At 39.1% G+C, this 23,977-nt stretch overlaps 1 protein-coding gene across 3 annotated transcripts in view; it reads left to right on the top strand.

The window, feature by feature from the left end:
- The window catches only part of LOC126412134 (conserved oligomeric Golgi complex subunit 1), a 129,558-nt gene extending 110,241 nt beyond the window's left edge, over positions 1–19,317 (top strand). For all 3 annotated transcript variants that reach the window (XM_050081580.1, XM_050081581.1, XM_050081582.1), the window contains one exon: positions 18,986–19,317. In XM_050081580.1, coding sequence (XP_049937537.1) covers positions 18,986–19,096 — 111 coding nt within the window. In that variant the 3' untranslated portion in view covers positions 19,097–19,317. The remainder of the gene's footprint in view (positions 1–18,985) is intronic.
- Positions 19,318–23,977: the final 4,660 nt, after the last annotated feature.

The raw sequence follows: 23,977 nt of genomic DNA, 5'->3' as shown, positions 1-23,977 counted from the left end.
CTGCACATGGTTCCCAAATGGCCCTGTTGCTCATGGACGTTCCAGAGACAGATGAGCAACAGTAGGGTGTGCAGGTGAATTCAAAGCAGTGAGGAATTTACATTCGAAGCAGTGAGGAATTTACGTGCCTGACACACCACGAGGAGCTGCCACTGCATGGTGAGTGGCAGTTCCTCAGTCTCAGCACAGAGACTGGGTATGGGGCTTGTCCTAGAAGCACCTGTGGCCAGCCTAATCCCCCTCACCCCCCCCCCCCCCTCCTCCCAATCCAATTATAGATAGTGTCAATAATCTTCAGATAAGAAAGCTTCAGTGATCTATGTACTGTGCACCCATAGTCTAGCTGCAATCACACGAAAGCCCCATAAAATTGGAACAAGTGTGTCCTGTCTGCTCCCAAAGACCTGTGGCTAAGGCACTTTAAGGTATTCGATGCCTTCTGGGTTCTGGCTTGCAGGCCACTCGAATAAGGAGCATTTTAGAGAACTCAATGTGATTCTACTTATGGTTATGGTAAATAGGGTTGCACTTAAAACTCTACCCTGAGGAAAAAATTCACCTGCTCAAAATGAGCTGACAGCACGTCATTAACTCGGGACTGAGAATGCACTGTGATAAGAAGGACCATATGAAGATGGGATGTGGCCACAAAAGACCCATTGGTGGAGCTGCCCTAAAATACTATGTCTCCAAGTAGTGTCGTATGCCTTACTGATGCCAAAGAGTGCACTGATACATTGATGGTTGTGTGGGAAATCCTTGTGAATAGTCCCCTCTGGAAGGGTCAAGTTGTTGACAGTGGATTGAAATCTCCTGAATCCACACTATGAGTGGCTAAGTAGTTGCCTGGTCTCCAGCATCCACATGAGACAATTGTTAATTATTTGGGCAGATCATTAAGGCAATGCTCTGTTAGCTACTGGGCCATGTTCAATTCTTTGCTCGTTTGAGGATAGCTATCTGAATGGTATCTCTCCATTAATCAGGAAAAGACCTGTCAGCCATATCAAATTAAGACATACAAGGTGTATTTCCTTAGATGCGGATTGCAAATGTTAAAGCATGCTGTTCTAGATTTGGTAATGACCAGGTGCAGTATCAGGAGCCTTAGACAATGCCAAATCCAGCTCTCATATGGAGAAGGGGCAGTTGTAAGACTAAAGAATTGTTGGATCTGAGGTCCAACTGGCCCCTATCTGTGGTCACACAGTAGCGGCAGATCCTGGCTGGCATTGACAGCAGTCGACCTAAAATTCTCTGTCATCATCTGAGTGATCCCTCCGGGCATTGTTTGGAGACACCCGTGTTTCAGCACAGCTGCTGTTGGTAAACAACTGTATTTACTGGAAGTCCTCCTGATGGCTTCTCACAATCCTGTAGAATAAGTGGTACAGTTGATAGAGTTCAGGAACTCTTGCCATGATCTTTTCTTCCTCTTCTGAATTACACATCAAGCCTTCTCTCTGGTGACTCAAAAGGCTGTGAGATTGTCTGCTGTTGGGTATCATTTAAACCTTCATAATGCCACAAGCCTGGCCCAGATTGCTGAGCAGCAATCAGTGGTCCAACAAGGTTCATGTTGCCTCCTAAAATGACTTAAGGATGTTGGGTTGGATATGTCAACGGTAAGGTGGATCACTTTTGTGATTTGGTCCACCCATTCCTAGATGCTGCCCTGATTTTTAAACACAGCCAGCTGGCTGAACAGCGTCCAGTTAGCTCTGTTGACCATCAATTTCCAGGTCTTCTGTTCAAGTAATGCTCCATACAGCAGGTGGATCGAAAGTGAGTAGTAGCCACTGGAATGAAGGTCATCGGTTGCTTTCCACTGAGCAGACTCTGCAATGGCTGGAGAGCAGAAAGACAGATTGATGGCTGAGGATAACCCAGCCGAGAAATTGGAGTCACTGTGTAGGAGAAATGGGCAGGGGAGTTGTTCTGTAAGGCCTGTGAGAGCTTCAGAGTCTTTTGCATCCAGCGAGGGTAAAGACCGTGAGCAGATAGTGATTTGCTGACCCATATGAACTTAAATGGCTACGGCTTGTAGATCAGTAATCGAGGAGAGAACAGAGGAGTGGTGTGTGTTAGTGTGTTATTGACAAACAGAGCAACCCCCCCCCCCCCTCGGCTCTTTCCCCAGTCAGATCATCCTTGCAGCGGAGGGTATAGCGCCAAACACAGGGGTGTCAGTGGCCTTAAAATATATTTCTTGTAGACACAAGCGCAGAGAATATACCTGGGCTAGGAGTTTCAGTTCCTCAACATGAGTCCTGAACCCATCCATGTTCCACTATAGTGTGGAGCCATTTATCAAGGGGGTTGCACATCCAACCTGTCTCTCTGAAGAGGGGGAGGGGGGGGGTGGGACAGGTTGAAGTTGGCTGGAAGGCTGTGGGCTCTAATAGTACAACTACAGCTTGACGCATGCACTGACAGACACGGGTTGTAATGCTGACCTACCTCCATTTGTGTAGTAGCATTGGCTGTTGAAATAGTCTTTTTAAGAGCTGATGCAATGATTATGGGAGGCTTTATAGATCTTCTTGGCTTTACCATACCGGATGCATTTTGTTGTTTTAATGTCCTGTATCCTCCTTTCTTCTAGGCAGATGCTGCAGTCTCTGCTTCAGACTGCCGAGTCAGCGGATGATGGTTGAGGTGATTGCTATAGCAAAAATCTACTAGTACCAGTATTGCTGGCCCTTGTTTTGATCACAACCGAGGTAGAATCTTCCTACACATCAGTCAGGGGCCTGAAGATGGCACAGTAAAATGCTGAAACTGGTTGCCAAATAAAATAAGGTTGGAAACTAGACGGCTGAAAGGTGTTTAATGTGACATCCTTACGAAATTGAGGTGTGCCAGTGTCCCCAGAGGTTGCCTGCTGACAACCATTCCACATCAACAGCCATACATCTCATTGGCGCACAGCACACCTTGAGATTGAGGATGGTTTTTTTTTTTACACCATCCAGGCAGTTGGGCCTAAATCCCAGCTCCCTGTGGCACACAACGTTCCACTGCCACACTGTACAGTGGTTGCTGAAGCAAGCATGCCCAGAGCTTACGATGACAGACGAGTGGCATGCTTACCAGTCTGCACCTCGTCAGAAACCTTGCAGTGAGCAAGCCTGTACACAGCAAACAAATGCTGAGCCACTGAGGGGCCCAAACAATACCCCCCTTGTGCAGGCAGAAATACCACTTTTGCTAGTACGATGCCACTGTCTCTTGATTAACTGTGTGATCAGTATCAGCCGTCAACTAGAACACCTTTGTTACCCCATATTGTTCTGAAAAGACCGGATCTAGCTGCTTATGAACCACCTTGTAACAGGCAGATCAGCTGAAGAATGGTTGAAGATCTATGTAGAGAACTTCAACTCACCCCCTCCCCCCATTCTGTTATATGCAAAGAATCGCATCTCAGACTCCCTCCTGATATGATACCAGGCCAAAAATGTGAATAATAATAATAATAATAATAATAATAATTGTGTGTAGCTGAAGCAATCCACTAACGTCTGCCTGGTATCCAGCGGTTAGGGGTCAGCGTCTGTTCGCCTAGATGGTGCGGCTGCAGCAACCTTCTTGATCTCAACAATCAAGTCGTATTCCTCGTGATCTTTCCTCGGAAGGACCACCACCAAGTTAGTTTTCAACTTGAAAACCAAACATGATGATAACACAAGGAATGAATCCACTACCCCGGGCACCAGTCGCAAGGCTGGCTTTACCTGGTCATCGGATTCCGGGGGACCAGGAGCATCATGTTACGCCTAAGGTTGAGAACCAGACGACGTCCAAATTATTACACACAAAACAAAGACACTTCATCGGTACACTTAATACTAATACTCTTTTCAAACTGGGCAAGATCAAACAACTTACAGACGTGCTGCAAAAATTCCAGATCAAAATCCTTGCAATCCAGGAAACACGATTTACGGACGAAACCCATTTTGATACAGACAACTACAGGATCTACAAAGGAAAACCAGCAGTTAAAACTAATGAGAAAGGACTCAAACAGTTTGGCACAGCATTTGCAGTCCACAAATCTATCAGTGACTCTGTCATTGACTTCCAGTCTGCCTCAGAACGTATATCAACGCTCTCCGTCAAATCGGCCAACAAAGCATATACCTTGATCAACGCACACGCACCCACAAATAACTATAACAAGAAGAACTGCCAGAAAGTGGATGACTTCTGGAATGACCTTGAAGAGACGACAAACAAAATTGCCAAACACCATGTAATAATCTTGTTAGGCGACTTTAACGCACAATTAGGTAAAGAGAAAAAGTACAGGAAAATCACCGGAATCCATACAGCTCACAAGAGAACTAACAAGAATGGGGAAAGATTGATAAGCTTTTGCGAAAATTTCGGCCTCGTAATTATGTCAACACAATTCAAAAAACCCAACAAGAAACTGTATACTTGGAAGTCGCCCAACACAATGTTGGGTGAATTCCAGATAGACCATGTGGCCATCTCCAAGAGTAACACAGCAGAAATTCTGAATGTGAAAACGAGAAGAGGATTTTTTGACTCAGACCACCATCTTCTACAGATAAAGACCAGATTACAACCCAATAGAAAAAAACCAAAACTAAACAAAGTGCTGAGACCAGACCCCGAATACATAAAACTCAACAAGGAAAACATCTTATAGGAAATTAGTCAGACAAACACCACAAACTGGACAGAACTTGTGGACGTCCTCAAATCCACAATGAAATTGGGTCAACCCCCGAGAAGGAGAAAACACAGGTGGTGGAATATAATATGTGACCAAGCAATAGAAGAAAGGACCAATGCCTGGAAAAACTTCAATAGTCACAAAACATCAGAAAAATGGCAACAATTTCTAGTAATCCGAAAACAAACATCGAAAACTATTCGGAGGGAAAAAAGAAATTATGACAAACGGCGACTAGATGAGATAGAACAAGACTTTAAGAAGAACAACACCAGGAATTTTTATAAGACGTTTAAAGAACATATTGCAGGATACCAGCCACCCAATCTTTGCTTCAAGAAACTGGATGGTTCACTAGAAACTAACACGAAGAATAACTGCCAAATCCTCGCAGACTATTTCAACAAACTTCTCAACTGTGAAAGACCTACAGAGGACATTCACTACGAGACGTCTACACCAAATCCTGACGCTAAACTGCCAACCATCAACGAAATTGTAGAAATTATCAAGACACTGAAAAACAATAGAGCCCCAGGAGAAGATGGAATTATTGCAGAACTATGGAAACTAAATGATGAAAGATTAACAGGAAAAATTCACAAAATCATATTAAACATTTGGGAAACAGAACAGATCCCTTCTGAATGGAAATGCGCACTCATCCATCCACTCCACAAAAAAGGGGACAAAACTGAACCAAATAATTACAGGGGTATCTCACTCGTACCGGTCACATATAAAATCCTATCAAAAGTTCTCATGAATAGATTAGAAGAACAAGCTGACCCACAAATAGGAGAATACCAGGCTGGTTTTCGCAAGGGACGATCATGCATAGAGCAGATCTGGAATCTGAAAATGATTCTCCAGATGAAAAACACCCGAAACACAGTGGTTACTTTTGTAGATTTTAAAAAGGCCTACGACTCAATAGACAGAGTAGTGCTCTGCAAGACGCTGGAAGAATTCAGCATTGACAGAAAGACAAGAGCAATCATTCAGGAAACATTAACTGACACAGTCTCCAAGGTTAAATTTATGGGGGATATCTCGGAACCATTTGTAATCCAAACTGGAGTGCGACAGGGTGACGGACTTTCACCATTACTCTTTAATATCATTCTTGAAAAAATCATCAGGACATGGGAAAAAGAAGTCAAAGGAATCCAAATTGGCATTAGAAAAGAAAATAGATTCAATGTGAAGTGTTTAGCTTTTGCAGATGACCTTGCAATCCTCACAAATAATAGAAAAGAAGCCACTAACGCCATAGAGAAGTTACACGAAATTGCACAAAGAACTGGCCTGCAAATCTCATATGAGAAAACCCAGTACATAGAAAGAGTGCCACAAGACAAATTGCCTATTGTGACAACCCATGGGAAAATCATACAAGTACCACATTTTAAATACCTGGGAGAAATCATTCAGCCATCAGGGATCAACCTAAAGGCCAATGAGGAAAGAATAAAAAAATTACAGAAAGCATATAAACTCACGTGGAACTATTATAACAAAAAGTCCATATCCACTAACGCAAAATTGAGGCACTACAACACTGTCGTACTTCCGGAGGCACTGTATGCATCTGAAACAACACAAATAGGTGGGCAAACTAAAATCAAAGAAATAGAGAAACAAGAAAGGAAAATTCTCAGGAAAATTTTTGGCCCGATACAAGAGCAAGGAATCTGGAAGAAGAGACCAACATCAGAATTATATAAATACACAGACAAGATTACAGATACAGTAAGGAAAAGAAGAATGCAGTTCTACGGACATATCCACAGGATGAATGAAAACAGAATTTCAAAGCGAATTCTTAAAGTCATCAACTCAGGCAGGGGAAAAACAAAATGGATAAAAGAAGTTGAAGAGGACCTCAGACAAGCACAAATAACAGTAAACGATGCAGAAAACAGAACTGAATTCAGGAACATCATCAAAAAACATAAATTTGACACCACAACACAGAAGAGACCAGGATGCAAATGGACAGCGGAGCGAAAGAAACAACACAGTGAACACATGAAGAAAATTTGGGCTCAGAAAAAACACAAACAATCATCATAAAGGAATTCAAGTTCAAACGCTCTCTTAAATGGGAATAATCGAAAATAATAATAATAATAATAATAATAATAATAATTGTGTGTAGATCAGTGGCTGTGTGCAAGTCTTTTAACTGCATGGCACTTAAGCAACTTGCGTGACCCTAATCTACCGCAGTTATCCAATTAGAGAAAGGGAAACTGAAGTTTAAATCGAACCTGAACCACATTTAATTCCTGGCAATGTCAGCTAGAGGTGAAGTGTAGATTAAAGGCAGACTGAAAAATTCTGTGGTCCAATTGGTATTTGTTCCCATGACCTCTCAGTTTCTAAGCAAGTACTTTACCACTAAACCACCAAGCCTGATAGGTAATACAAATGGACATTCACAGTAGCGCCAATGGAACTACTGATTTCACCACTTACTGGCAAATATTTGACTCCATATATCGTGATCATCCACATCATTACATCATTTATACTTATGACAGTAAGGTCATTGATCACATCAGTTGTACCTATGTTTATGCAGGAGGTTCTGAGCTACACCCTCAACCAGATATGCTCCCAGAATTGGCAGTCATATTTTGAGCTTTCCAATGTAGTGGAACTCTTCCAGATCTGAACTTCCTTGTCTGTAGTGACTCCTTAGAGCAGTAGTAAGCAGCAGATCAGTGTTACCCGTTGGAAAACTACAACTGACAGCAGCACACACTGATGTTTGGTCAGTCAGAGACACTGTATCTTGAGGTCTTGAGACTCAGAATGGCAAAATACCGCACCTAAAATCAAACTCCAGTTGGTCAAAGGGACTTCAAGAGTGGTGCACTATATACCCAGCCTCTCACAAAGCGGCAGATGTCTTATACTGTTAATGTATTGGTTAAACCAAACTTGCACATGAATATCTCTTGCAAAAAAGAGGAACGCATCCGTCCACCCCTCCCATCGTCCCTGCACCGATGTGGACACTTTTGATGGTACTTCATACATTCAAAGAATGCAGAATCCTAACTGACCTATGACACAAACTGAATTTTAATGTACTTCACCTCAAATGCTAGTGGATGGAGCATTAGCTGTCAACACTGTTTTACATCTTTTATCATGGAGTAGGTACTACAATAAAATTTAAAGCCTTTACTCATCATGACGGCTTAGGCAGATAGTGTGGAGGTGGTACAATTCACTGGTAACGTAAGTCTGACAGGCCCTCAGCTTTGCTGCTGATCTGAACCAATGTGTAGTACTATCTTTTACTTCTTGAACCTCCACATTTAACTCCTTTCCCTTTCAACTTATTATACTGTTTGATGTGCATTCCTTTCAGTATTTTCTATATTGATGTCTGGGAGGATGGGTGGGGATGCAACATGGAGGAGAAATGAGGGGAGAGGAAGGGGGTTGGAGAAGCCTCTTACCATACATAATACATTGCACCAAGGAGTGTCCAGCGTCATGCTAGCACACAACACCCCCTTACCTCCGCCTTTTCCTTTTAGTTCAAACTACCTTCACTACTGTTACTGGACGTATTGCTTTTCCCTTTAATCCAACTTTAAAAAGTTAGAGACAAAAAATATTGATCAAGACAAGAAGACTACTAAGATTAAGTGCATAGAGGGACTGATAACCTCATAGTTAAGTTCATTTGTATAGTAATGGTGGTGGTAATAATAATAATAATAATAATAATAATAATAATAATGGTAACGACACTGCTAGCCAACTGGAAAATGATTTAAATCCAAATAGAGGTGTTTTGCAGGATATGCTTCCTGCAACCACCCTAGAAGGAAAACAAAGACAGAGGATGAGATGGTCAGATGAAGTTAATCGACACCTCATGTTCTGTTATTACCAAGCAACAAACCTAGGAACCAACACAACTGGATACAGATCACAAGTATACACAACATTTATTACCAGATACCCAGAATTAAAATTTTTAACAGAACAACGATTAGCTGATCAGATCCGTGTAATAATAAAAAATAACAGGATACCCCAGTCAGAATTAGAAAACATCAAACAACAAGTACAACAAATACTGGAACAAAATAATGTGCAATCAGAAGAAGAAGAAAATACAGTAATGGACTCAAACATCCCAGAGCAAACAAACAAAGAACAACATGCACCAATTAAACAATCAGAGGAAAACGAAATCTTAAGACAGCCACCAGAACAAGCACAAATAGAACATGAAGTGACACAGATGTTAGATATACAAGAAAAATTTCAGCTAACATATATAGAATACAAAGACACAAATACAGACATTAGACCATTCTAGCGTAGACCACCAAATAACCCACAAGTCGAAACAACAATAAAAACTATCAACACAATCATACACAACAAAATAAATGAAAACACAGCTATGGAAGAGTTACAACTACTGGTTTATATAGGAGCACTCACTACACTAAATATACACACTAGGCAGAGATCAGAACCAACCAACACACAGAAGAAACCCACAAAACCAGCATGGCAACACAGGCTACAGATCAAAATAGAAAAACTGAGAAAAGACATCGGACAGCTAACACAATTTATAAGAAATGAAATCTCGGAAAAAAAACGAAAAAAGTTAGGTAAAATCTCACAACAAGAAGCGACAGAGCAATTAGACGAAAAGAAGCAGAAATTACAAGCATTAGCCAAACGACTCAGAAGATACAAAAAAAGTGAAAATAGAAGGAAACAAAACCAAACATTCAACACAAACCAAAAGAAATTTTACCAGACAATAGATAACACACACATTAAAATAAACAATCCACCAAACATAACAGACATGGAACACTTCTGGAGCAACATATGGTCAAACCCGGTACAACATAACAGGCATGCACGGTGGATACAAGCAGAAACAGACACATACAAGATGATACCACAAATGCCTGAAGTGATAATTTTGCAACATGAAGTCACCCAAGCAATTAATTCTACTCACAATTGGAAAGCCCCTGGAAATGATAAAATAGCAAATTTCTGGTTAAAGAAGTTCACCTCAACACATTCACATCTAACTAAATTATTTAACAGTTACATTGCAGACCCATACACATTCCCTGATACACTTACACACGGAATAACATATCTGAAACCTAAAGATCAAGCAGACACAGCGAACCCAGCTAAATATCGCCCCATAACATGCCTACCAACAATATACAAAATATTAACTTCAGTCATTAAACAGAAATTAATGACACATACAACACAGAACAAAATTATAAATGAAGAACAAAAAGGCTGTTGCAAAGGAGCACGAGGATGTAAAGAGCATCTGATAATAGATGCAGAGGTGACATATCAAGCTAAAACTAAACAAAGGTCGCTACACTACGCATACATTGATTACCAAAAAGCTTTTGATAGTGTACCCCACTCATGGTTACTACAAATATTGGAAATATACAAAGTAGATCCTAAATTGATACAGTTCCTAAACATAGTAATGAAAAATTGGAAAACCACACTTAATATCCAAACAAATTCAAATAATATCTCATCACAGCCAATACAGATTAAGCGTGGAATATACCAAGGAGACTCATTAAGTCCTTTCTGGTTCTGCCTTGCTCTGAACCCACTATCCAACATGCTAAATAATACAAATTATGGATACAATATTACTGGAACATACCCACACAAAATCACACATTTGCTATACATGGATGATCTAAAACTACTGGCAGCAACAAATCAACAACTCAACCAATTACTAAAGATAACAGAAGGATTCAGCAATGATATAAGTATGGCTTTTGGAACAGACAAATGTAAGAAAAATAGCATAGTCAAGGGAAAACATACTAAACAAGAAGATTACATATTGGATAACCACAGCGACTGCATAGAAGCGATGGAAAAAACGGATGCCTATAAATATCTAGGATACAGGCAAAAAATAGGAATAGATAATACAAATATCAAAGAAGAACTAAAAGAAAAATATAGACAAAGACTAACAAAAATACTGAAAACAGAATTGACAGCAAGAAACAAGACAAAAGCTATAAATACCTATGCCATACCAATATTGACCTACTCATTTGGAGTAGTGAAATGGAGTAACACAGACCTAGAAGCACTCAATACACTTACACGATCACAATGCCACAAATATAGAATACATCACATACATTCAGCAACAGAAAGATTCACATTAAGCAGAAAGGAAGGAGGAAGGGGATTTATCGACATAAAAAACCTACATTATGGACAGGTAGACAATTTAAGAAAATTCTTTCTAGAACGAGCAGAAACTAGCAAAATACACAAGGCAATCACTCATATAAATACATCGGCTACACCACTGCAATTTCATAACCACTTCTACAACCCTTTAGATCACATAACATCAACAGACATGAAGAAAGTAAATTGGAAAAAGAAAACACTACATGGCAAGCACCCGTATCATCTAACACAGCCACACATCGATCAAGACGCATCCAACACATGGCTAAGAAGAGGCAATATATACAGTGAGACAGAGGGATTCATGATTGCAATACAGGATCAAACAATAAACACCAGATATTACAGCAAGCATATTATTAAAGATCCCAATACCACAACAGATAAATGCAGGCTTTGCAAACAACAAATAGAAACAGTAGATCACATCACAAGCGGATGTACAATACTAGCAAATACAGAATACCCCAGAAGACATGACAACGTCGCAAAAATAATACATCAACAGCTTGCCTTACAACATAAACTTTTAAAACAACATGTTCCTACATACAAGTATACACCACAAAATGTACTGGAGAACGATGAATACAAATTATACTGGAACAGAACCATTATAACAGATAAAACAACACCACATAACAAACCTGACATCATACTCACCAATAAAAAGAAGAAATTAACACAACTAATTGAAATATCCATACCCAATACAGCAAATATACAGAAGAAAACAGGAGAAAAAATTGAAAAATACATCCAACTGGCTGAGGAAGTCAAGGACATGTGGCATCAGGATAAAGTTGACATTATACCAATTATACTTTCAACTACAGGAGTCATACCACGCAATATCCACCAGTACATCAATGCAATACAGCTACATCCAAACTTATATATACAACTTCAGAAATCCGTAATTATTGATACATGTTCAATTACCCGAAAGTTCCTAAACGCAATGTAACATATACCGTACAGTTAAAAGGAAGTGACGCTTGATCAAGGTCCGCGTCACTTTCATTCCGAACCAGACCAAAGGTCTGAGAAAGGAAAGATAATAATAATAGTAATAATTTATCAGTCTGTGTGGCCTTCCTCCATGCTTCGAGATCCAGTGGCTGTGTGTGTTCCTGTACATCAGCATGAGAAGTGGTGTTCCATGTGATTGCCAGTCACAGTCTGATCCTGTTCGAAAGTGCTGATGTGCATCTTGCGTGCCCTGCACTTGACTCTCTCTCGGACAGCCAGTATGTGGTCTGCTAACATCCTTGTCACTTACATACTGAATTGTTCCGTTTGCCATCATAACATGAGCACCTTCTGAACAACACACATATATCTCTAATTCTAATGCTATTGAGTGTATAAAGAACAAGATTGGTGGTTGGTAAGACTTTGGGCTGCATATTTAATTTGCATTGGAATTTACAGTGTGTGGGGATGTGCAGCTCCAACCAAACGATGCCAAAAGTGTGCTTTAAATTGTTTGGTTTGATGTTTGGTAATGCAAAAAGGCTAATAAAAATTGAAATTTTCAGAGATGACATTATTTGGTTTGTAGACGAGAATAACAGAAAATAGTGATATGAACCATCGAACAAGTTGCTTTTAATTCAGATTTTAAAATTATAGTTTTCTGAAAAGAAAAAGAGACATTAGTATCTTTGTATTTTTTTCTTTTTCAATGTAAATTAGTAAATAATTAGTAGGTGTTAATTTCTCCACAAACAAAAAATATTTGACAACGTTATGTTCTGTTACTTTTTATCAATGATGCGGTTTTATATTTTGAGTAAATGATATGTTTCAATTCTGCATTCTGTAAGTGCTTGCTATTGGTTGTGAGTGTGCAGAAAGTGTTGTAGCATGGAAATCCTACTCTAATAAGCAGACTGAACCAATCTTAGTTGTTATATTTCTAATAGCATGTAGTGGCTTGGTGGCTTAGACCCACCTGCAAACGTTGCAGCTACAAATTTAAAGTTAAATATATCACATCTTATTTTCTCAGAATAAGTTGCATTAAAATAATACATGAAATTCAGAACATATTATCCAGTCACCTGTTATTCAAATGCTAGTAAGCAGTAAAATGAAGAACAGAATAGAACCAAAGATTCCGACTACAATATAGAAAAATATATAATAAATTGTCCACAACAAATCACATAACAAGAAACGTAAGTTCTAGTTGGTAAAGAGTGATCAGTGATACAACAAAAATAAATTATAGGTTGCGTGCCATAGGACTAAGTGACGGCAATTTGTGTCTTGAACATTGATTAGTAGACAAGTTTATATGTCAATTTACATACGAGGGTTGCAGCACTATTTGTAAAGGTATAAAGGAACAGCAAGCAGAAATGACAAAGGTTACTTTACTGTGCCAGAACTGACTGCCGTATTTCCAAAAATAAAATAATAATTTTATTATGTGTGCTTATGGCAACTTTGTTAATTATGTAATATATAAAAGAACGTTTCATGAGTAATGGAATTCTTATATCTAAACTGAATTCAATAAAGGGTATAACAGAAGTGATCACAATACAAACATTGCCATTATCATAACAGTAATATTTTATAAGCAAAGAATAGAACAAATTTTTAAGAAAATTGGAGTACAGAAATCTACAACTAGAATTACTGAAGAGTAACGAACACTCAGTCGTGTGTTTGAGCCCACTGCTGAGAGAATATTTTTATTTCTTTGACAAGTTGTCAACATTAATGCCAAATCCCCCATATTTTTGAAAAGTTAACCACAAAGGGTGTAGATACATTATTTTAATTTTGTGACAAATATGCTGTTAAAATAAGATCTTTTCTGCAGCCAGCATCTACTATAGAGACATCACAGGGTAAAATAACAAGAGCTACAGAATGATTAATTATCACATGGATACTCATGAAGAGTAACCTGTAGATTCACAAGAATAAAATGGAGATAAAGAATTGCCACCAAGTTACATTGTAGATGTTCCCAGTTAGCTGAGGTTGAATTAAATTTGCTTTCCATATGCAGTTATTAAAGAAAGTATGTGCTCTGTGAATGCTGCAATTGCCAGCTATAACTAGCAATATACACTTAACAGTTAAAGGAACTGATAACGTTGCAGTTTAGTCCCTTTCATTCCAACCCAACCAACAAACTAGCAATCTACTTAAATATGTGTTCTCACTGTAAGCAAAATTTTTATTGTATTGTGTTAAAATTTATTTATTAATCATAATTTTATATTTGTTGAAAAGTTGCTCATAGAAAGGCAATTTATGAAAAAATGTAATTACCTTATACAAAGTGTAGAATTAACCAGCAGGAAAAGTATTCCAATTGGAGCACAAGAAAGGCGAGTATGCTCCTGTTTGTTAAAAGACGTAGACTGAAAAGTGGTGTACCAGTCACCTCATTCTACCTTCCACAGCACCTTTAAAATTTTTTTGAACAATTTTGGCGTACAAACTCGTACAGGCTCCCCTAACTGAAACTCGCTCACCCCCATTAGTCCACGACTGTAAGTCACCCATACCCACCCACTCCTGCTCCCACTGGCACTGACTCTTCACTCTTTTCCTAGTACTGTTCTGTGACTGTCAACTATGTTCCAGTGCCACTGTGTCGTTCTCTTTCTCTCACACTGCCATTGTCTCCTTCGCTCTGTCTATACCACAGCCATTATCTGCTAGCTTCCAGTAGTTATTACTTTTCCATCTCTTTCCCAGTGCTACTATTTACTTGTCTCTCAGCACGAAAAAACTTGAATATGTTTGCAATCCAAAATTTTTGGGAGCATTTTTAAAAGTACTGAAGAAGGTAGAATGAGGCAGCTGATATATCTCTTTCCAGTTAGTCTTTTAATAAACAGGAGCATATTCGCCTTTTTTGTGCTTCACTAGGAACATTTTTCTTCTGATTCCCTTCTTTTCCCTGCCACAACTGGCATGTCATTCATATGAAAAGAACTTTGTTAGTAAATTTTTGATAGTTTACGTATGTGAAATTGATATAAGAAAAACTATATAATTGTACACGTCAGACCAGATTTTATGTGCACAAAAATTTGGATGTGATTCAGTAGAACAGAAGCATAGGGTTGTCAGAACCCCTCTGATGATAACAGGGGTACTTTACGGTGTTTTTCTCCGTGCTACATTGCTTTATGAACAATATTTTCACCCACACCAGGTTTTAGGTGCGTTTTTTACATGTACAAGTAGGGTAATTTTGAACCTCTGTATCTTGGAAATGGATAAAGACATAAAGAACATTTTCAAGGTTGTTAAAGAGCTGGATCTTAGGCATATAGCATAAAAATTACTGTCATTTGCAGTGCATAGCTGTCTTGGCATCCGCAGCTCAGTTTTGGTAACCAAAAACCATGTTTTTGGGGTGTTTCTGAACAACACATAAAGATTTTTGGGAACGGGAAGATGGCATCTGTAAATAAATGCCTAGAGAATATATCGTTAATATTTGAGCAGTTCGGTGCTGTTATTTATTATTTAGACTCACCTCACTCCAGATTTTATGTTCACATTTTGTGTGTACAAATAGGGGATCTTTGAACTTCCGTATCTCAGAAATGGATAAAGGTATCAAGAAAAATTTTTAATTTGTTTGATACAGGGATCTTAGGAATACCCTAAAAATATCCACCATTTGCTGTGCATAACAACAATGGAACATGTGGCTCAGTTTTGGTATCCAAAACCATGCTTTTTTGGGTTTTCTCAGGAACTGACGCATGAACTAAAGGGTGCCTCCATTAGTTCCATAAGGTGCACCATAGACCACATCTGATGCAAAAATAATCAACCGTTGTGCTCCATGTGTCTAATTTGGAGAAAGTATAATATTCAAACTTTGACCCTGTACTGTAGGATAGTTACAGCAAGACAATCCTGTTGTGCATACATATGGTCACTAGCCCAAGGGCTATCCAAAACCGTTGACCCTCCCTTTCTGTCACTAATAGAACTCAAGGTTTGAGCTCTGTGAAAATCCTGTTTTTATAAGTGGCATTTTGGATCATACAAGGTAGCACTTTCTGTCGCATACATAATGATAAAGAGTCATCATCATCATCATCATCATCATCATCATCATCATCTTCATCTTTTAAAGTTTCCAGCACTTGGCTGGGTCTGCTTGCATCATAATCTCTTTCTTTCTTTGTTCTCCCAGCATGTTTCTCTCTTCAATCTAGTCCAGTCTTTTCCTCTCTTCTTCACATATTTGTTCAGTCCAGCAATTCACCTGCCTGTCAATCTTTGTCTAGATCTCGTGCCTCTTATCGTCCTTTCATGAGTCTGTCTCAGTATCGTGCCAACTCCCATTCATTTAACATAACATCTTAAACTGGTCTTTTTTGTGGTCTCTTGTATGAACTGCTCTTTCACTATTGCTCTCACAGTTGCATTGCTTACTCTATCTGTTTAGTAAGTCCAATCTTGCTTATTTTAAATTAATAATTAAAAATAAAAAAAGGTGGATCCAAATGTGTGGTATTCAATCCCTGGTCAGTCCTAGAATTTTTTGGTTATTCATCACTTCTTTCACCTTTGGCAGCAGTCGTTAATATGAAAAATGCTGAGCTGCTCTGGGTTCAGAATCCACATTGAACTGTAAGTCCACCATAACTGTCTGGGTAAATCAGTTCCAAGGTTACAGGAAGGCAAAAGTAATATCACCCTCAACAGGACCATGCATAGTAAAGTGTGGTGGCGTTCAAACCAGTCTTTGGGTTGATAACTACTCATTTACAGTAAAAGATCTGAGGTGCAGAAGGCATCAGTGTTCAGCCTACTCCTCCCACTGCCATTTTTATTGGTCAGACTGACTTTGTGGTGCTTTGTTTTATGCAGACTAGAACGTTTTAAAGTGGGTTAGAATCTGAAAACTTCTGTGGTGTTTCCACATGGGCATTCATGAATAGTCCTCATTCCAGGCAATCACAATTAAAACCCAGTTAATGTGAGAATTGTCATCTTTGAATAAGATTCTTATGTGCAGGGCTTTGGAAGACTGTGGTTTCATCATCAGTCACATGTTAGTTGATGAAGTATTTGTTCTGTGAAGGAACAAATTCGTTACCTCCAATACAATATTACAAGAGGTCAGAGAAAAAATGTGATTGGATTGCTTAAATTTCCTTGTGGTACGATAGCGTCCTCGGAGAGACAAGAGTTTTTCACTATAAATCCAGAAAGTATGTTTTAATATATTTGAATGGCAATTTACTTCTGCAACAAGAAGTATATTATAAACTGCAGTAACATTTTTGTCTCTAACCTCCTGTAACATCATATTGTGAGCTTATGAATTTGTTCATTCACAGAACGAATATGTCGTTTCACCAACCTGCACCTGATGATGAAGCAACTGTCATGTGACATGCTGTGCTTAATAAATGAAATGTAATGTGATTGAGCTGCATTTTCTCGGGAAAAGTAACAGGTTAAAAACGAACATAGATTTGTGTGTTAGGAAGTCTTTTCTGAAGCTTTTTTCTGACGGGTACCCTTGTACAAAAGTGAAATATGGATGATAAGCAATTCGGAGAAGAAGAGAATAGAAGCCTGTGAAAGTTGGTGCTGCAGAAAAGTGCTGAAGATTAGATGGGTAGATCAAATAACAAAGGAGGAAGCACTTAATAGAATTGGGGAGAAAATAAATTTGTGGCATAACTTGTTAAAAAGAAGGAGTCAGTTGATAGGGCATATTCTGAGATATCAAAGAATCATAAATTTATCTGTGTGTGTGTGGGGGGGGGGGGGGGGGGAGATTGTAGAGGGAGGTTCAGATGGATGTAGGTTGCATTAGTTATTCAGAGATGAAGGGGCTTGCGCAGGACAGAGTAGCGTAGAGAGCTGCATCAAATCAGTGTTCGGACTTAAGTCCACGACATCAAATGCAACTGAAGATGGATTTATGACAACAAAACTTCCTTTAATCAACAGCCATGATACAAAAACCTGCTGTAGATGCAGTTAATCAATCTTGATAGTTTGAGTCTTATACTATTATGTTCATTGTTAAAGTAGGGAGAAATGACAAAATGTCATTTCCTTGCAGCTCGTCGTAGCTGTTGATATTCAAGATACCACTCACAGGAACAAAAAGAACAAATTTCCACTTAAAACATCACCTGCACTCAAAGAAGCCCCACAAGCTTGTACAGTTCTTTGCACACAGCCCTATTGGACAACTTCCTGTGATCTACGACAAACACATCATCATTTCACTCAAATACTGTCAGGAATTAATTCATTTGACCAGACACTATATTTACATTTGTCTATGGTCCACTATTGGTGCTCTTTTGCTGACTGTAATCGTGTAACTTTAGATGGTCTCTTGCATAAAACTCTACTTCTAAAATCCATTTGATACAATTCCCTGTGGATTGTTTATTCAGCAACGGTTTGAGAAGAATCAGCAGTAGCACCCTGAAGTAATTCCCCACCTTTTAGTGAAGTTGTTTAAAGCCATCAGTGTGGACAAGCATTTATAGTCTCAGTCCATCATAACTGTTTTTCAGCCACAATTCTTATGTGGGTTTCTTATAGACTGTAAACCTATAGAAAAGCACACTATATCTCAGTAACCCATCAGTTTTTACTTGCTAACCTTTGATAGCTGAAAAGTAATCCCCTCATTTGCAGTATTAACTACTACTTTCCGTAGACAAACATTTACATGCACTTCCCAAATTCAGTGAGACTTTAATCTCCCTTTCTTCCTTCCTTCCTCCATTTATACTACTCTCCTGCTTCATATTGTTCCATACCTTCTGCAGATGCAAGCAGTTACTCTTAACTTTAGAATGTCAGAAGACTAATTTTTAGTTTTTGAGCTTATGAAATAGCCTTTAACTTCCAAATAGTAAAAATATTTCTTCTTATTTGTTATATTTATGAACACATGTGTTTGCCATTATAATTTAATTGTTGAATAGTCTTCAGATTTGTTTTGTACAGATGCAATTTCTTTTTTTTCTACAGCCAAAGAAAGCATCCACTCCAAAGCAGAAGATTGATCCCTCACCAGGGGAAATTGTCCGGTCTGGTGCAGCAGCATTCTTTGGTGCTATGAGCACTGATTGGTTCGGATAAACCACATAATTCACCTTTCTTGTAACCAAAGAGGAAGAAATGTTATGCCATTACAAGTTACTTAAATTGTTACAGAACTGCACAGGCTGTAATTCTTGTACAGGACTGTTAATATTATGGTGAAATAGCTTTAAACTTGTACACAACTGTTAATACTGTTTCCGTGTGCACTGTAGTGCATTGCAGTACCTGTTTTCTGAGTAATAAACATTTACATTGTTCTCAAGTGTGCTATTCATTTCTTTTTGCAGTATGTGAGAGCTTTTAATTGTGTTATGAAACTGAAGGCAGTAATTTGTGAACTTCTAGGTATATACATGAATAACAAATTACAAATTTTAAAGATGAATACGTGTATTTTTACGTTCAGAAATATAAGATTAAGAGAAGTAATTTTCAGTAGATAAACACTATACACTGAGTGAATTCCAGTAATTGTACCAAACCGCAAGGGATGAGAAGATAAGAAATGGATAAGAAGTAATGTACATGTCTAGAATTCATAGTTTTCCCACATCAAAGATCAATCAAGCTGTATCACGAGCCAGTATGTACAGCAGATTGAACGAATATTGACCTCTGCATATCTCTTGTCCGCGAAACTGAATCTCTGTGGCACAGTAGCCGTGAAATATGAAGACCAATTCAGCCCAGATCAGAGACTGAACTTGTGGGTAGGGATTACTGGTGTTGTTGTAGCGTGGATCTCCTCGCTATTTTTTATTCATGGTCATATTAAAAGTTTGATGTGCTTTCATGGATTCTTTCTTGTTAAGTTCTACCAGTAGATTTTATTATGAGGCACATGTCAGTGTATCTCAGGGATGTGGAAGACAATTCCGTCCAGGATCCAGGTTAAATACTGTTAACTTTTATCATGAACTAAAATGTTGTTGATTTACTTCTCTGATATAAATTAATAACAAATAAAAAATGTCTTTCATTATCCATTTTTATAGTCTTGGTCCTAGCAAACTGAAATATACTTTGGTTATATTTTAAAATTACTTTTTTGTAGCTAAAATGATTTCAGTGCTTGATTTCTACAGTGACCAGAGATGCTATGCTGATAGTTAATCTTGGCTGATTGCTGAACAATGGACTCTCGCTGTGCTGCACTACGAAGCGATTTAAAAGTTATCTTTTCTCAATACAGTTTTAAAATGAATCATTCTACATTAATTAAATTGATTTTTCACCAAACTAGTCTTGAATTGCGCTTTAAATAAAACTGAAACTCACTCTTAGTTAACTTTTCTTCATATTATGTCTTCATAACATAGGTAGGGTATTTGTTAGAAATTAAAGTTTGTTGATCCTTTTGATCTCATATATTTTCACTACTCAACTTAGATATCACTCACACGAGCTAACACTGACTCAGAATGAACACTCGATGAGGAAACAAGGTGATCAAAACAAAATGAACTAACTGAATGACCTGAACAAAGCGAGAGCAAGACATTATTGTCTCTATTACTTATAGGTTAATACAAACAAACAAGTTGTAATCTAGAGTATTCTTACTCCTTTACACTTTTAGGACTGTATTATATTCCTTTTTTATACTTATATATTTCAATTAAAGTGATTAAAGTTTTTTTTAATCAAAATTGCACTTGAAGGCCATTCAGGCATAGCTACACAGTGCAGCAGTCTACTGTTGTAAGGTGGATTGTTTCATGCTGTATCATAAAGCAACATTTCACAGGCAGCAATATGAAGGAAACTGAGCTCCTGTTACACCACACTTTACCATGCTCCAGTTCAGCCAGGTTTGTCTGTCAGTGTTTTGCACTTATCCACCGTGGTCTCCATGCCAGTCATGAGTCAGGTCTGCAGCTATGACTTCATCAAGCAGTGCCATCAACTATCCAAAGCCACTAGTCTGTGAGCTTTCAGCTAACCTTGATAGTTCCAGGCTTTGAACTGATACCACGGAGGTGAGAGCTGTCATCGACTGATATCACCTGGCACTGCAGCCAGCCTTCAAGAGTGATGGGTTTGAATCGGGGCATCTCCACTCCCCTGTCAGCTACCTTGGTCCACAGGCAGGGTTAGCCATTCCAGCCATAAGCTCAATGTGCTGTTGAGTGGACACCCATCTTGCATTGGCAAGGTTGCCATCATCACCAGCTGCGTTTTGCTGTCTCAGCATTCTGCTGCCTCAATGGCCTCTCTCGCTGCTGCTAGCCACCGTCAGCATCTGAACCACAGCCATAGACGTACTGTGTGAGAACCACCACAGTTCTGGAAGATCCCATTCTGACATGCCAATCTGAGTCAGAAGTGGTCAGCCTGCAACTCTGGTTTCAGTCTAGCTGTTGACACAAACACAACACTAGGATATGTGGCATCAGTAGTGGGGTCAGTGTGCCTGCTACTGTCATTGAGAATCTTGCGTCTATTATTCCCAAGTTTATGCCTGTCCTCTTCCTGCTGTCCTATTGTTATGTTTTGATTATGTTGGAAATGGATGGGCTGTGGTACCTGTAAAGGGTCCAGAGGAGGATTCAGTGAAGTGGGTGTATGTTCACATTGTAACCTACCAGTTCATGTACTGAGCTGCATGATCTAGTATGTTGGAGATGCCGACAAAGCGGCATTTACACCAGGCAAGGTAGAGAGAGTGTGTTGCTGAGTCATCGAAAACTATAGGAATTGCAGAAGTTTAGACAATGTAAATAGTGAGTGAATGGAAGCATAATTCATTGTAAATAGTGTTGGCGTGTGAGTTAGGTATTTAGGAGGCCTCAAGGGATCCGCACTGGTAGGTACATGGTCTGATGTACACAGAGTGTAGGAGTCATGTCCAGAGGTTTTCTCTTCTTTTCCGTTTATGCGCCACACTTCTATCAGTGAACCAGTAGTGCAACACAGCTATGATGAAAAATAGATTAGTGTTGTAACAATGTCTTGTGGTTCGGCTTTTTTGTGTTGTCACATGCAATACTGACTCAAAACTGTGTAGTAGGGTTCTGACCTAAGAGAGAGGTGAAGGTGGGTCATGGCCATGACATATTTATACCACTCCTTGTCCCTCTCAAATTTAGTCAGCATGACAGCAGAAAATCAAATCCAGATAAATGTCAGAATTGGTGTAAGAAATAATGAAGGTTGTAATGGGAGAATGTATCAGATTTCAGGGGAGTATGATGACGGGAAAATGTTATTGAGAAAGAGGAGTAAGCAAAGGGTGCATGGACCAAAGCTCTTAGTGAGCCTGTGAGTTAGTGAATACATCAATGCTATAACAAAGCATATGGAACTTGGTACACTAGTCGGGTCTGTCAGGGATGAAAGGTTAAATTTTAAGATGTAGCAATAATTCTCCAGGCACTATGATCAGAAATGTGACTTAGACGGCTTTATCAAGGATTCCTTTGAAAATAATGTTAAGTTCTTCTTGTTGAACTTTTTTGCGTGTGTTGTGACATAGTGATAAGACATAATAGATTAACAGGATGATATTCAATTTGGGAATGGGATGCCAATGTTTGCTGAATAAGAGTAATATGGTGATGAAGCTAGGTTAAGAAGGATAATGAGTGAGTGCATAAATCTTCAATTTTAGGTACCTCGAAAGGAAGAACTGAGGTATAATTATGGGTGCAGTGATGCATGCACGTACTTTCAAAAGGCCGTGCATAAAGCAGGACTATGTTTTCTACAGAGGGCGCCTCAGGCTTGAACACGATTGGCGATGAGTGTGGTCCTGTTGTCTGTGCGAATTTCTACTCTGGTTGGTCCTCCAGTTATTCTCACGATGGCTGATGGTGTTACGGAGGACATTTTACATTGGTTGGTCAAACAGCAAGAATTGTTCCCACACAGCTTTGCAGTGTCAATCACAGGCGCTGGAAATCCAGTTCAAGTGTGTCAATCATTAGCTTCTGTTTTGTCTAGTTGGCGTGCTCCTCAGTCTTGTTGACTGCTGTGTTGCTCACCGTGGGCCCCATAGCTTATGTGCCTCTATTTCTTACATACAATGAGTTGGTTGAGGAATGGGATGCATATGAGAAACATCTCTGACAACACTTTAAAGCTTCTGGAATGACTTATGCTGTTTTATGTCATGCCGTGTTGCTTTCACAGTTATAGCCAAGAATGTATCAAGTCCTTTCCAGGATACACCTTCTTCAATGTTTCCCCAAATGTGTGAACTTCTTTCAAAATGCTGCTGTAACTGCACCCATATTATTGCATCCTTGGTGAGTATTACCGCTGTAGGAAGTAACCACATTAATCCTATCGAGCATAAGCAACTGAGCTCCATGGGTTAAGTCGTCATCGTCATCATTTTATGTCCGGTGTTTAGCTCCAGGTAGTGAGGTGCAAGAGCATCCCCTCCAGTGTGAAATCCATCCCTCTCTGAGGTTTTAGCTATTGCACAGTCATTCAAGGTGTTGTGAGTAACCAAATTGAGTCATGATGTGAGGTATCAGTAATCCAGTCCTCTCCTCCAAACAGAACTTCAGACAGTTCGCAGGGGAAGACATAGTCACGGTAGTCTGCACACGATCACAGCATTAAGGCGGCCAGCATCGCTCCCAGCAGCAGTTGCACCAACAAAGTAAACAGGGCAGTCAACAGCAATGTACACATTCCACACTCCTGCCCTCCCTGTATTGTTTCATTAACCATGAGCACCCAGACTGCCCAATATGCTGGGCTACCTGTCATATTTGCAACAAAAAAGGTCACATTGCTTCTGCGTATAATGCAAAAATTCAGCACAACAATCCTGATGTGGATATGGACGTAAACATTGTATCAGTTATTTCTGTTGTGCCAAATAAGCTTTTAATTGATGATATGGTTTTTTGTAAGGTTCTGCACATGCATGTGGATACAGGAGCTGTGGTATCCTTGCTAAACTCA

The sequence above is a fragment of the Schistocerca serialis genome, chromosome 7 (genome assembly GCF_023864345.2).
Source record: "Schistocerca serialis cubense isolate TAMUIC-IGC-003099 chromosome 7, iqSchSeri2.2, whole genome shotgun sequence".
In the NCBI taxonomy this organism is placed as follows: Eukaryota; Metazoa; Arthropoda; class Insecta; order Orthoptera; family Acrididae; genus Schistocerca; species Schistocerca serialis.
Note: the sequence above shows the minus strand (reverse complement) of the source record. Positions and strands in the feature narration are given on the sequence as shown.